Source organism: Staurois parvus, unplaced genomic scaffold (assembly GCF_062004578.1).
Source record: "Staurois parvus isolate SC_StPar_1 unplaced genomic scaffold, SC_StPar_1.0 ptg000237l, whole genome shotgun sequence".
Lineage (NCBI taxonomy): Eukaryota > Metazoa > Chordata > Amphibia > Anura > Ranidae > Staurois > Staurois parvus.
The window spans coordinates 84459-99472 of NW_028318033.1; the positions used below are offsets into that span (position 1 = coordinate 84459).

Genomic DNA, 15014 nt, shown 5'->3' on the forward strand with positions numbered 1-15014 from the left:
TGTGCTGCCATAATAATATGTCTTAACAGCTTTAAATAGGGTTTAAAACATTTTGGGGGAGGTAAACCCAAAAGAAACATTTTAGTTGTAAAAAGTAATACAGAATCAAATAATGTTTGTAAAAGGGTATGTACCTTCTTCCAGTAAGGTTTAATGTGAGGACAGGCCCAAAATACACTATATTGCCAAAAGTATTGGGACACCTGCCTCTAAACTCACATAAACTTTAATGGCATCCCAGTCTTATTCTGGGATATCGGAATGTTTAACCATTCTTCCAGAAACGCCTTTGTGAGGTCAGGCACTGATGTCAGAAGAGAAGGCCTGGCTCGCAGTCTCCGCTCTAATTCATCCCAAAGGTGTTTTGTTGGGTTGAGGTCAAGACTCTGTGCAGACCGGTCAAGTTCCTCCCCCACAAACTCGCTCATCCATGTCTTTATGTACCTTGCTTTGTGCACTGGTGTGCAGTCATGTTGGCACAGGAAGGGGCCATCCCCAAACTGTTCCCACAAAGTTGGGAGCATGAAATTATCCAAAATGTCTTGGTATGCTGACGCCTTAAGAGTTCCCTTTACTGGAAGTAAGGGGCCAAGCCCAACCCCTGAAAAACAACCCCACACCATAATCCCCCCTCCACCAAACTTTACACTTGGCACAATGCAGTCAGGGAAGTACCGTTCTAGCAACCGCCAAACCCAGACACGTCCATCGGATTGACAGACAGAGAAGAATGATTCATCACTCCAGAGAACACGTCTCCACTGCTCTAAAGTCCAGTGGTGGCATGATTTACACCACTGCATCTGATACTTTGCATTGCACTTGGTGATGTAAGGCTTGGATGCACCTGCTCGGCCATGGAAACCCATTCCACGAAGCTCTCTATGCACTGTTCTTGTGCTAATCTGAAGGCAACACGAAGTTTGAAGGTTTTTAGCTATTGACTCTGCAGACAGTTGGTGACTTCTGCACACTGTGCGCTTCAACATGTGCTGACCCCGCTCTGTCATTTTATGTGTCCTACCACTTTGTGGCTGAGTTGCTGTTGTTCCCAGTTGATTCCACTTTATTATAATACCACGAACAGTTGACCGTGGAATATTTAGTAGCAAGGAAATTTCACAGATGGACTTATTGCACAGGTGGCAAACTATCATGGCACCATGCTTGAATTCACTGAGCTCCTGAGAGCGACCCATTCTTTCACAAATGTTTGTAGAAGCAGTATGCATGCCTAGGTGCTTGATTATATACACCTGTGGCCTTGGAGGTGATTGAAATACCTGAATCCAATGATTTGGAGGGGTATCCCAATACTTGGCAATATAGTGTGTATGGTATAATGGGCCTCGATCATGTTGGCTTCAGCAATACTGATCACTCATGCTTGGGTGAATTGTGTGGAGATGAATAAATTGTGAAGAAGATCTGGGGTGAGGTACCAAAAATATAGAACCTTATAGGCGTTTTCCTTGTATAAAGTACAATGTGAACTTTTTGCCGCCTGGGACCATATAATCTACCAAACTTCCGGCGAAAGCTCTTCACCCAAAATCCTCTCCCACTTTACCATAAAGGCATGCTTACCTAGGCTGGACGTTGGGTAAGCATTGAGAAATTTGTAAATGTCCATTATAAGACCTTTCTAGGAAGGGCCTCCTCTTACTGGTCTTTCAAAGGTTGTGAAATTGTAAAATGTTAACGCAAGGGTGATTGTAAGTACATAGTGCCGAATTTGAAGATAGCCATAAAGCGCAGTGAGGGGTAAATTATATCTGTCTTGTAGTGTGTCAAATGACTGTGGTTTCTTGGTGGTGATATCTACTATTTTACGATATTGGAACAGCTTATTTTGCATCCAGGGTTGAATCATAGTGGCAGTTAAGCTATCTGGCACTTCTGGAGTAAATAGGAAGGCAGTTATGAGTGAGGCATCTGGCTTAAGGGGATATCGACGTCGCAGCATATTTCACAGGGTACGGAAGAAGGACATAGAATGCAGCAACTGAGAGGGGTCGACCTCCATCTTCGTATTCCAAATCAAAGTGTTCGGATGTATAGGGACCAACCAAAGCTCGAAGTTGAGAAGCATAATAGTATGTCAACAAATTTGGGTACGCTTAACCCGCTATCAGAGCAGGAGACATAGAACATCAACCTCAGAACCCTATGGCGTTTGTACCATGGATACTGGGATTATTGTGAATATGAGCTGCCAGAGGTTCTATTCATAATGCAAACAATAAAGGTGATAGGGGACACCCATGCCATGTGCCGTTGGAAATTGTAAACGTTGAGGAAACAGTATAAGGCGATTTAATTTGTGCAGTAGGTTGTGAGTAGAGGTGTCTAATCGCTTGTAAGAAAGGACCCTTAATCCCCACGTAAGAGAGTATCTCAAACAGAGAAGGCCAACTGAGGCAATCAAACGCCTTTTCAGCTTCAAGACTCAATAGCAAGGCCGCACATTTGTCCCTACAAGCCACGTCTATTAGATTAATTACTTTCCTGGTGTTATCTCCCACTTGCCAGAATGGAACAAATCCAACTTGATCTTTATTGATCAAGGAGAGGAGAATGTCACATAGCCGTAGCAACAGAAGCTTAGCAAAAAATTTTAGCTCTAAATTCAATAAAGCTATTGGCCTATAGCTAGTACATAAGGTATGATCCTATTCAAGTTGAGGGATTAAAGTAATAAAGGAACGTTGCATATACTGAGGCACTGGTCCATCATGCAAGAAGCTATTAAACAATTGTATCATATAAGGCAAGAGAGTCTGCAGAAACGTTTTATAGTACTCATATGGAAGACCGTCTAGTCCAGTTGTCTTATGTCTGGGAAGTAACTTAAGTGTAGCCACTGTTTCTTCTGCAGTAATTTGGGGAATTAAGTGACTGAATAGCAGAGGCCGGTAATTTAGGAATCCCACTTTGTTCAAGACAGTGTTGGATTTTGAGTTGGAGCTCCTGGGAGGCTGGATTATGTGGGATAGAGTCATTACTCTATAAAGACAGGTAATATTCCCAAAAGATGTGAATTATGGAGGATAAGTGGGGGTAAAGTGTCCCTGTGGCATCCTTAACCTCCTGTGGAACATTCAAATGTGTGTTATCCCTCAACTGTGTTGCCAGAAGAGCGTTTGTTGCCCTTATCATAATAAAGCTACTTCAAATGAATCAATGCTTTTTCTGTTTTACCAAAAGCTAACTTTTTGAGGGAAGTCAGAAGATTGACAATTTTCTTCAATTTACCCCATGATGGGACAACATTCAGTTGTGCCTTCAGCCTATGTTCCCTTTTGAGTTTTTAGTGTATTATCTTTCTTCTTCATAGCCGAAGAGATAACAATATACTGACCTCTAAACACTGCTTTATGGGCTTCCCAAACCATACCTAGAGAATCATCTGAAGTGATTTTTTTTAGAGACGTATTGCTAAAGGCCCTGTTCTTTCTTTTATGAAACAGAGATCATGAGGATCATTGCTGATCTCCGATCATTAGTGGTTTAGGAAACATGTTCTCCGCTGATCATCTCAGCACACAGATGGCCAGTGTATGAAGTAGCGATGTCAGCCCTTCACTGGCGATCTGTGTTCTCCCTCCAGATTCTTCAGCCCAGAGGTGGAGAATCGGAGGAATCACAAACGAAGCAGCGATAATTTACCACTTCTTAGTAAACTGTGTTTGATCTCTTACTGTAATCTCGCGAGATTATAGTAAAAGCAGCCGTTTTCCAGCGTTCAAAGCATTTGTAGATTGCTTCTCCCTTCATTCGGAGAAGTGATCTACACTGCTTCATAAAAAGGCATTCAGAGGAGAACTCTCTCCTCTGAGAATGTCGGAGAACTGAGCAGTGGTCATTTACAAGGACACCTTAGTCCAGGACAATAGATGAGTGGAAAAGGCAGACTGAAGTCGCCTCCTACTATTAAAAATGTATGGTTCCTATAAAAGAGGCTCACATAGACCCAGGAAAGGAATGCTGTTTGGTTGATATTGGGTGAATAAAGGTTACAGAAAGAAATATCCTGCGTTGCCCATTTACCTCATAATATGATGAAATGACCTTGAAAGTCCAGATCTACGTCCAGACACGTAAATGTGAACCCCGTTTGATAAGAACAGCCATCCCTGCTTTCATACGCTCATTAGAGGCCTGAATTGTATTACTTATCAGTCTCTCCAGCCAAAACTGATGGTTGATATTGCTGCGTAAATCATAAACTAGCTTCTAATGTATTTTACGGTCTGCATAGGTGAGTTCTCCCTGCCATAGTTCCCAGGTGTGCTCCCCCACCTTGCTCCTGAAGCTGTGCCTATCATTAGTAAACCGTAAGGGAGGTCAAACCTCCCTTGTTAATGGTCTCAGCACGCAAATGGACCCAAAAACACATTAAAGAAAAACTGAAGTCGGCAGGTGACTCAACTTGACGTCATCTACTTAACGCTGAATTGTGGATGGGTCGACCCTTTTAATTATTGTCTGATGAATTAGTTGCTACATGTTCAAAACGTATTCAGTTGTTGTATGTCTGGACAAGTTGAGTCTCCTGTAGTTGCTCCAGTTCCCATATTCTTGATTAAATCTGCAGACCCCAAAACTTGGATGAAGAATCATCAAATCCATTGGGCAATTTGGCTGATTGTCTGGGTGATATAATTGGATTTTTTTTGTATTCCTAATTCTGCAGCCAAAAAGAACTAATGTTACTGGGAGATGACATGTAGTTTGTCTGTATTATTTAAAAGAGATGCAACTTAATAAGTCAATGTAACATCTAATTACAAAAATATATCTCATTGCAGCCTCGGGGAATGATTACATTGTATTTTAACTTCTTCACCTTCCACTGCAAAGCTACAAGATATTTTATACAAATCATAGTGTTATATCTGTTTTATGTATCTTGTTCTCAATGTAATATGAATAGGGGTGTTGTAGATGATTAAAGGAAAGTGGGAAAGTTTCCCATAACTAGTAAAGCTCTGACTTTAATTTTAAAATCTACATGGGCAGATGCCATCTGATTGGTTGGTATGGACAACATCTTCACTTTTTCTTTTAGATATGCTCTTTATAGACAAGAGGCAAATACTTGTCTTCTTGGTAACTTATTGTGAATAAAATAACAATTCTCCAATATACTTTTGTTTCAGTATATTCTGTCTGGCTCTGATGACTTCAACCTGTACATGTGGAAAATCCCATCCAGCCCAGAAGCAGGTGTGTGAATGTAATTGTGAGTCTGCAGACTGGACTTATATCATCTCATGCAGGAAGTGCCAACAAGTGCTTGGCGTTTATAGGCCACATTTACCTATACTGATGTACTCTGGACTCTCATAGAAACCTGATTACCTCTCTTTGTGTGTCTGTATGTCTTATTTTCAGCTATTGAGAATGGTATATGCACAGCCTAAATTTCCTTCACGGGAACTTGTAGGCACACAACCTTTGGTGCCAAATGCAGCATTCCTTTGCTGAAACACTCTTTTACACATAACATTGTTTTAACCTGACTTACTATAACGTGATCTATAAGTGCAAATGAGTTTATAAAAGATAATCTATATGACTGCTGATGAAGAGAAATACATTTGTTGTCAACTGTACAGTCAAAAGCTGCCTCTAGACAGAAGCCTACTGTGTCCAATGGTAGATGGTTCATTTAATTCTTAGAATTATGTATTTATCCAGAGCTCCAGGTGTGGCCCCCAACTTCCTATTCCCAGCAGCTGGAAGTACCTTACCTCCCCTGGGTTACGGAGGCTACTTTCACACTGCTCCCTTTCCAAAACATGGTATGGTGTTCTGGACATTAATGCTGAAAATGTTATAGATAGCTAACTTCTATCCTCATATTGATTAGTAGTTCCAAATTAATAACTACTGCAGTAGGGAGCAGACACAAAAAGATGCACTCGGCATCTTTCCAAATGACTGTTCTGCTTATTGGGCGCGTTTGAAGTTTTTTGTACACATGATTACGTAGGTATCACATTAATATTACAATTGTACTTTTATGGTAACAAGGGCCCATTACATAGGCAGGTTAATTTATAAACAGGACTTGACGGAATGCAAACATAATGAAAACATTGGTGCCATGTGCACAAGGAGTACAATATTATACAGAATTTACAAATTTCCTTTACCAAATGCATATGTGTTTTTGCAATGTTTTTAGTGTATTTTGCACCTGTGAAAAAAGGGACTTAAAAAAAGTATCAAAAATGCAATCAAGGGTGCGTTTTTGAGTTTTTCCCACATTTTTAATTGCGTTTGACATTCATTTCAATGAAATGGTGTGTTTTTGTTTTGTTTTTTTTACCACACTAAACATACTACAAAAATGCAGCAAGCAGGATTTTTAAAAATGCAATGGACCTGCATCTGACCAGTGTGAAGAGTACCGTTGGATTTAATTGTCATGTTATTTTATTTCGCTTTTTTTTTAACACAAAAACTGAAGAAGTGTTATAGTACATATAAAAGTGAAACATCAAAATACATTATAGTTCCCACAATATGTGAATCCTCCTTCAAATCTCATGTCTTCCCTTTGTTTCTGTGCCTCCAGTGTGAACAAATTCTCACTAGATATTCTGACCCTTACATATTAATAGGTCAAATCAGGCTCAATGCAAATATCTTTCTTGCCTCCAGATGTCTCCCTCGCTGAAAATCCCCAGATATTCCACTGTCCTTATGGCATGCTCAGCATCTCATGCAAAAACCGAAAATATCACTTCCACAGTGTAGCCTATAATGTTAACCAGTGTAATACAAAAATAACCTGCTTACATTACTTATAAACACAATGCTTCTAAAAGTACTTGTGCAAATCCACCCTATAACAACCACCATGCTGGAACCTCATGCAGATGGGTTCTCACCAGAATCTGTGACCCATAGTTCTCATAGGGTCCAAACAAACTCAATATGTAGGGTCACAACCACTACTTGCTCACTTCTTGTGTTTCAAACGTGCACCTTCAGATTATTCAAGAGAATAGTAGGGGAAAATACAGCTCATAGTGTAGTAGGAATAGGTCCCATTCACAATAGGGCATTTTGAATCGCTGCGATTCTGCCCACAATTTCAAAACTCTCTGTTAAAATGACAAATCGTGGAACTCGTTTTAATTGGCACCTAAAAACGTGGTGCGGTTCTGTCCTGATTGTTGTGCGATTAATTACGCTGCAATTGTGGTAAACCACATTGCACATCACATGCTGGCCAAAAGTTCAGGAACTTCTTTTGAGCGACACACTTCGCACGACAATCGTGGAAGCACCGCACTGCTTTATATATTAAGACTATTTCACTGTGCTTTTGGAATAGCTCCATTTTTGCATGTAAAAGGGAAACTGGCGTGAAAATTCAAGATGTACTATTACATATCCACCCTCCTGCACCTATGCTTTGGTGTTGTCACTCCTTATCTTGGGATGCCTAAAAAGATGGGGTTCCTTGCCATGCTTGCTTGCACTGACTGAGTGTGTTAAAATTGTTTTTCTGAGCAGTCATGATCAGGTCAGAAGATCACTGTCTTTTGCCCATGTGTACCATTTCAGTATAGTATATATGGTGCCGGTATTCCATATGACATCTGCATTGGCCATTAATTAGGATTTAGTAACATCTCATATGTCTTTAGTGGTGTGTCTAACAGTAAGGGTAGTCATTGTTTTTCACTTTTTTTCATCCAAGCATTGCATCAGTATGCATACTTTATAGACATACACTAATGATTGGAATAAAAGAGCTGTACATACAATTGGAAGTACTGGTAGCTTGTGCCAACAGCTATAGGTGTGCTTTTCCTTTTAGATACCATATGCTATTTTAGAACACTGTCATACTGTAAATATAGATACAGTATTCTTTGATTGGAGGACTACATTGATCAAGCAGTCTGTTACTGCATTTTCTTTAGTCAGTGTTGCCTTCTTCAGGGCTTAAAGTGGAAGTCTGGCATAAACCCTATCTTAATATGTTCCCACCCCCCTTCTAACTCCTATACTAACTAACCTGCAGTAGGAAGATATTTATACTTGCCTGTTCTCCGGACACTCCAGTCTGGTCACACAATCCCCCCCAAGTGGCTGGCTTCAGGGAAGAGGAGAAAGCAGTGACAAGGGCTGCAATGCCTGGGCAGTGATGTCACTCATAGACTTACCATGGGGCACCTGTTGTCGGCTGTCCCTCCTCTCCCCTAAAACCAGCACTGGAAGCCGATCATGTGACCAGAAACTGCACCATGAGAATAGGTAAGTATACACTTCTTTTCTCCACAGGGTCGTTAGAATAGGAGTCTTAATATGGGTGGGAGAAAATGTAAGATTAGATTGCTATACCCCAAACTTCCACTTTAACAGAAGCATAAAGAGGCAAGCTTAGTTTATCCTCCTGTCCTATGACTATGTACAACCTTAGCAGATTATATCCACAAGAAGTGTAAAAGACACAGCATACCTGCAAGCACAAATAGATTCATTTCTTTCTGAGCAAAGTAGATTATTGCATCATTATTGAGCTATAAATGACTTGGAACTAACCCAGAAGCTACCAATTACCATGAAATGCACTTAGGCCATAACAGGAATGTCTTTAGCATTCTTCATGTGTCTTGGTGGTATTCAGCAGCTGGAATAGTATATACATGCTACAGTTTGTCAAAGCATCACAGCATGTTGTGTCTTTATATTCCTAATATGACATCAGATCCATGTTGATATCTTCTTGTAGGTGGACCAGGCAGAGTTGTAAACGGTGCTTTTATGGTACTGAAGGGGCATCGTTCAATTGTGAATCAAGTTCGATTTAACCCAGACACCTACATGATCTGTTCTTCGGGTGTTGAAAAGATTATAAAGGTAAGATGCAAAAACACAAAATACAGGTCACAGTATTTTGAACTAAGATGTCCATGTATAAGCTGTAAGTATCACATTTCAGCTGTGAATTGTAGGAAAACTAATTAAAGATGAGTTTGGTTGTTGGAAGTGAAGCGGGCCATAGATGGATTGAAATTCGACTGGTTCAGCATTGACTGGATGAATTTCGATCTATCTGTGGCCAATCCTCTTCAAGGGTAGTCGACCTGCTGGCTGACTGCTAATGAACATACTTGCTTAAAAACTATAGTTTGATCAGCGCTGCAGTCAATAGGAATACAGTGACACAATGGGGGGGTTCACGCATTCACCTCAAATGTGTGGATGGGGGAATCGGTCCAGATTTTTTATTCAGTCTGCTGACTGAACAAAAAAACTGAGCCATGTGTGGCCAGTTTTACTATTGTATGAGAAGGACAGTCACTTGCTGAGGACAGGGGTGTTTTCTAATATACGTATAATCTGTTTTGTTATTTGCATGCTATAAAATATTATGTTTTCTATGAATATTACCCATTTTCTGGCAAGAAGCTTTGACACACAGACCAATATAAACTCACTGGCCACTTTATTAGGTAACACATTTCAATTGCTTGGTAACACAAATTTCTAATCAGCCAGTCACATGGCAGCAACTCATTTAGGTATCTAGATGTGGTGAAGATGACTTGCTGAAGCTCAATCCGAGCATCAGAATGGGGAAAAAAGGTGATTTAAGTGACTTTGAACGTGGCATGGTTGTTGGTGCCAGACGGGCTGGTCTGAGTATTTCAAAAACTGCTAATGTACTGGGATTTTAATGCAAAACCATCTATAGTGTTTACAGAGAATAGTCAGAAAAAGAGAAAATATCCAGTGAGTGGCAGTTGTGTGGAAAAAAATGCCTTGCTGATGTCAGAGGAGAATGGGCAGAATGGTTGCTGTGACATTCAGATGGGAGGGTCAGAATTTGGCATAAACAACATGAAAGCATGGATCCATCCTGCCTTGTATCAACAGTTAAGGCTACTGGGGGTGGTGTAATGGTGTGGGGGATATTTTCTTGGCACTAGAAAGGTGTACCCAATAAAGTGGCCGGTGAACGTATATATATTCATACATATATTATTTTTTTTTTTTTCCCCCAGGGTCAGTCAGGTGCTCTTTTCCTCTTCTTCTGTCAGTGGGTAGGTTCTGAATGCTGCAGAGACTGGTGCTCTCTGCAACATTGTGAACCCTGGATTGCTTGATGAATGGATTGAATGACTGAAGGGCTTTGAATTCTTAAGTACAGTGGTACCTTGGCCTACGAGTTTAATTTGTTCGGTGGCCGAGCTCGTAGCTCAATTTGCTTGCATATCAAATCAATTTTCCCCATTGAAAATACTTAAAATGCCCTTAATCCATTCCAACCCTCAAAATGCCACCTCATATTTTTATGTTTCATGTTATTAAATAAGGAAAATACATTTCTAAATAACAAATATTATATAAAAACATAATAGAAAGAGTATGTAAAGATATAATAAGGTTTTATACAGTGTACTTGGCTAAAGACTTGAGCTAACGAAGACGCTGGCGGAGGTGGAGGGTAGAGGAGATAGACGGAGGAGGATGGAAGACTCATTTTTTGCTATCACTCCTGTACACTATGTATCCCTAAACTTAATTGCTACTTCACAATTGTTTTTTTCTTTTTTTTTTTTATTTTATTATTTTTTAATTTTTTACTTTTTCTTCTTTTCTAGCTCGTACCTCAATTTTTTGCTCGCATAACAAAGCAAAAAAATCGACCGAGTTACGACTCGTACCTCAGAAAACTCGTATATTAATTCACTCATAGGTCAAGGTACCACTTTATATTAATTAAACTGGCATTGGAGTTTAACAAAAGAGTTTATTTTATGAGGTATACACAATCCAGACTATGCTAAGAGCGTTTTTAGGAAATTTCTCTACCTAGGATTAGCTTTAGATTGTATGCACCTATAACAGAGTATACAGAGTAATTAAATCATTTTTTTTTCTTTGAGGTTTGGAGTCCTTACAAGCAACCAAACTGTACTGGAGACCTCGATGGTATAATAGAGGATGATTCTCGTAGTCTGTACACCCATGAAGAATACATTGGGCTTGTGCTCAACAGTGGAAGTGGTTTGTCACATGACTATGCCAACCAGTCTGTCCAGGAAGACCCACGAATGATGGCGTTCTTCGACTCGCTGGTGAGGAGGGAGATCGAAGGTTGGAGCTCTGACTCTGACAGCGACAGCACAATTTTACAGCTCCATCCTGGAGTCAGTGAACGCTCTGCTTACAGTGATTCTGAGTCGTCAACCTCATTACCTTCTTCTCCAGCACAAATTCCAGGGGAATCTGATGATGCTGTCCATGCAGGGGAGTCACAAAGATCATCAGAATCACCTTCAACAAGACCAGGGCTTACATCTCAAAAATTGCGACTGCTGGCCTTGAGAAAGTATCAGGACAAACGACTATCAGCCATGTCCAACAACTCTGACTCAGAGGACAATGCTTGTGAAACAGAAGCAGAGGGTGAACCTTTCCCTCGCCCTCGTTCCCCAAGTCCTGAGGAAGAAAGATCTAGCAGCAGCAGCAGTAGTAGCGATGAAGAAGACAACCTTAATGAAAGGAGGGCCTTAATGAGACAACGAAACGCATTAAGGCAGCAAAAGAAAATAAATAAGGAGGAAAAGACTAAACTTAATGCAGAAAGTGCAGCTGCCCTAATCGGTGAGGATGTATACGATTATCCTCAAATCACAGTAGATGATGTTTCAACATCTACAGAATCCTCACCTGACAGAAGAGGTCCTAGGGAAGTAGACCGAAAATCTTCACTGTGTACCAGCATAGACTCTGTAGAAAGGAAAATCTACAAAGCTTACAAATGGCTTCAGTATTCTTATATATCTTATTCTAAAGGTAAAGATGGAGATACTTCCACTGGTGATGGCGATAGTGAGGATGTAAGACCAGGAACCAGTGGAAGGAGTAGTGTATTACCACCCACAAATGAAGCAGACCATATGTCGAGTCTGCTTGAATGCAAAAACCATCCCAGTGACAATGAACCGCTTATGCGCAAAGACTTATTAGAAAGCCTTAACCTCCGTAAGAAGCATCAAACTGAACCTCACTCCTGGTTGGAGGAACTAGAGAATTCTTCCCAAGACACAGGGTCTATAGAATGCTTATCAGAAACTAAAAAGGTAAATGGAACTGCTGTGCACACGTCATGCTCAGATGATTCCTGTGACCAGCACGAGACTAGTGTGGTACAAACTGGCACAGAGTCACATCAGCTCACAATAAACCAGCAATCTCCTTGTCCTGAGAATAAAAGCACAGACAATAACCTAAGAAACCAGGAGGGTGGAACGGAAGATGAGGGGGCAGATATTCTTTGTACAAATCATCAAAGTAATGGTCATTTGCACCCTCATTGCACAGACTGTAATAGCAATGGGCAGAGTTATGGAGAACAGTCAGGAAGGTGCTGTCATAGTTGCTCCAACATGGAGACCACCAACTCTGCTCAGGCATCAGTGCACAAAGGCATGTGTTTAACGGAAGTGGGCTCTAATAGGGGTACCAAAGATAACATCATCACATGTCATACAAACTCTGGGGGTTTGCAGCAGTCTCCAAGTGGACTAAAGAGACAATGGCAAGAAGAACCTGAAAGTTCTTCTTCTGAAAAGAAAATGAAATTCTAAGTTCACCTCTCTTCATGTCATTGAAGAGACCTTAAAATGTGTGTACAATCTGGTTCTGAAATCTGGGGCTATGTGTATTTGATTGCTTAAGCCACTGTTTGTTTGGCTTTATGGGACATAGCCAAAATTTAGTTTGCACTAAAGGAATCTGTGTTTTCTTTAATCCGTTTTTATAATTTGGTTTCTCTCCCTTTACATTTACTTGAGAAAGCTGGCTTCTGCCAGGGTGACTCACTTCTGTGGCTATAGATAAAATATTGGTTCTTACTGCATATCAACACCCGTTCGTGTGGAAGTAATGCAGCACATTGGCAAACAATCTGAAATGTAACATTCTTTAAATATTTTTTTATTTTTTTCTGTACATTGCCAAAGCAAACACTTTATTGATTGGATATGAATATTTGTGACAATACCTTTAGGAATTACCCACCAAATTAAAGAAAACATTTTTTTCACATGTGTATTTCTTTCCAGTTAATTCTGGGGATGATTTTAGTGGACTATTAATTATATTTGAGAGTTATCAATTCATTAATAAGCCCTGTTTTTTAGGACATTGAAATATATTCTGATTATTAAAGTGACGCATGCTATTTTCTTTTCATCTAACAGTTTCTGTGCATAGAGACTGTTGGTAGCTTTATTACTCCCTCTGTTTTGCCCGAGCTCTTTGACAATCCCTAGATAGTAGGCTCTTTAATTCAGACTTCTGAAGGCAAGTTGATTTTTAGTGAGAGAATTGCGACAGCCGAGGTAAGGCACAAAGAACTTATAATGGTCTCTGTAGAAGGGTAGTGGAATGGGTCACTTTAAAGTGGACTTACACTGTCCACATAAGTTTGTGCTATACAAATCCTTAAAATTCTTCTACCTTTTGTTGATGTCTACATGAGCCATGCTAAGGCATTGGTATGTGCCAAAGGGAAAAATAATGTTCTGCTAGAGCCGCTATTTGGTTGCCCTTGCCTGCCCATCCCTTCTGTTATTGATACACGATGCAAGGCATTCTACACTACAACAAAGACACAATAGTTCACAAAAATCCTCCTTGTCAGTTCATTGGATTTATACCTTCTTTTCATAAGAACCTAGACATTATTATATTTTGCACCTGTTCACTCCCAGAATTTACTGATCCATAACTGCTAACAGAAGACCAGTAGGACAGTTGCCCCACCACCATGGGGTTACAGTGAGATTACCTGGGCAGCTAACAAAACTGCTTAATGGAGGAGTTAAGACCCTAGTCACACCTGAGCGTAGTGGGAATACATGCATTTTTTTTGCACGTTTTTCACATTAATGCATGTCATGCCTAGGGCAGCTTGTTCACGTTGGTACGTTTGTAGCGTGTTTTTTTGTGCAACAAACATGCGGCAACGCACGCGTCTGCTACCCGCACTTAGGGTGCCATTAACAATTAATGGCACTGCAAGCGCGACTTGCAATTGCAGCACATTTCCAAGATGTGCAGCAAAACACACTTTGTTTTGTGTTTGGTCATGCGTTTAGGAAACACAGGCGTGAATGAGGCCTAAGTAAAAGATATCAGGGAATACATGCATTTAAAAGGAGAATGCACATATTTAGATGAATTCCAGAGCATTCCAGAAGCCCCACAATCTGAAAGCTTTTTAGTCCGATACCAGTTTCCCACTACCATGGAACTTTGAACAATGAAACCATCGTAGTTATGGATAAATGGCAAACCACTGAAGGTGTAGGCATGAATTCATCTTCGGAAGGTTAGGTAGGTATTTGTATAACAAACGGCCTTGTATTCCTGGGCTCTTGGTGTACCATCATCTCTAAGTCTAGGTTTCCTAATACAGTTTATTTGCTGTAAGTGGTGTACATGTACATTTGATTCATGGAAGGGAATGCATTTGTACCATTGACTTAATAAATTACATAGCTAAGTACCAGTAAGGTTGTTCAGTAGCGGTGAGCCGAAATAAAAATTATCGACCCTAACTGAAAATTCAGGATGCACTTGGGTGAAAACCAAAATGGACAGTTTAAAGAAAAATTATTATATTCGGCTTTTTAATTAACCACTTGCCTACCAGGCGCTTATACCCCCTTATTTACCAGGCCAATTTTCAGCTTTCAGCGCTGCCGCACTTTGATTGACAATTGCGCGGTCATGCAACATTGTACCCATATGAAATTTTGATCATTTTTTTCTCACAAATAGAGCTTTCTTTTGGTGGTATTTAATCGCCACTGGGCGCTTTACTTTTTGCGCTATAAATAAAAAAAGTGCAAAAAATTTGAAAAAAAAAAAGTTTCTTTGTTTCTATTATAAAATTTTTCAAACAGGTAATTTTTCTCCTTCGCTGATGTGCGTTGATGAGGCAGCACTGATGGGCACTGATGGGCACT

At 40.2% G+C, this 15014-nt stretch overlaps 1 protein-coding gene across 1 annotated transcript in view; it reads left to right on the plus strand.

Moving 5' to 3' along the window:
- The window catches only part of LOC149460001 (DDB1- and CUL4-associated factor 5-like), a 70826-nt gene extending 57742 nt beyond the window's left edge, over positions 1–13084 (plus strand). The window contains exons 7-9 of the mRNA XM_089680202.1: positions 5163–5229; positions 8759–8886; positions 10920–13084. Of these exons, the coding sequence (XP_089536328.1) occupies positions 5163–5229; positions 8759–8886; positions 10920–12626 (1902 nt within the window). The 3' untranslated portion in view covers positions 12627–13084. The remainder of the gene's footprint in view (positions 1–5162; positions 5230–8758; positions 8887–10919) is intronic.
- The last annotated feature ends 1930 nt before the right edge of the window (positions 13085–15014 follow it).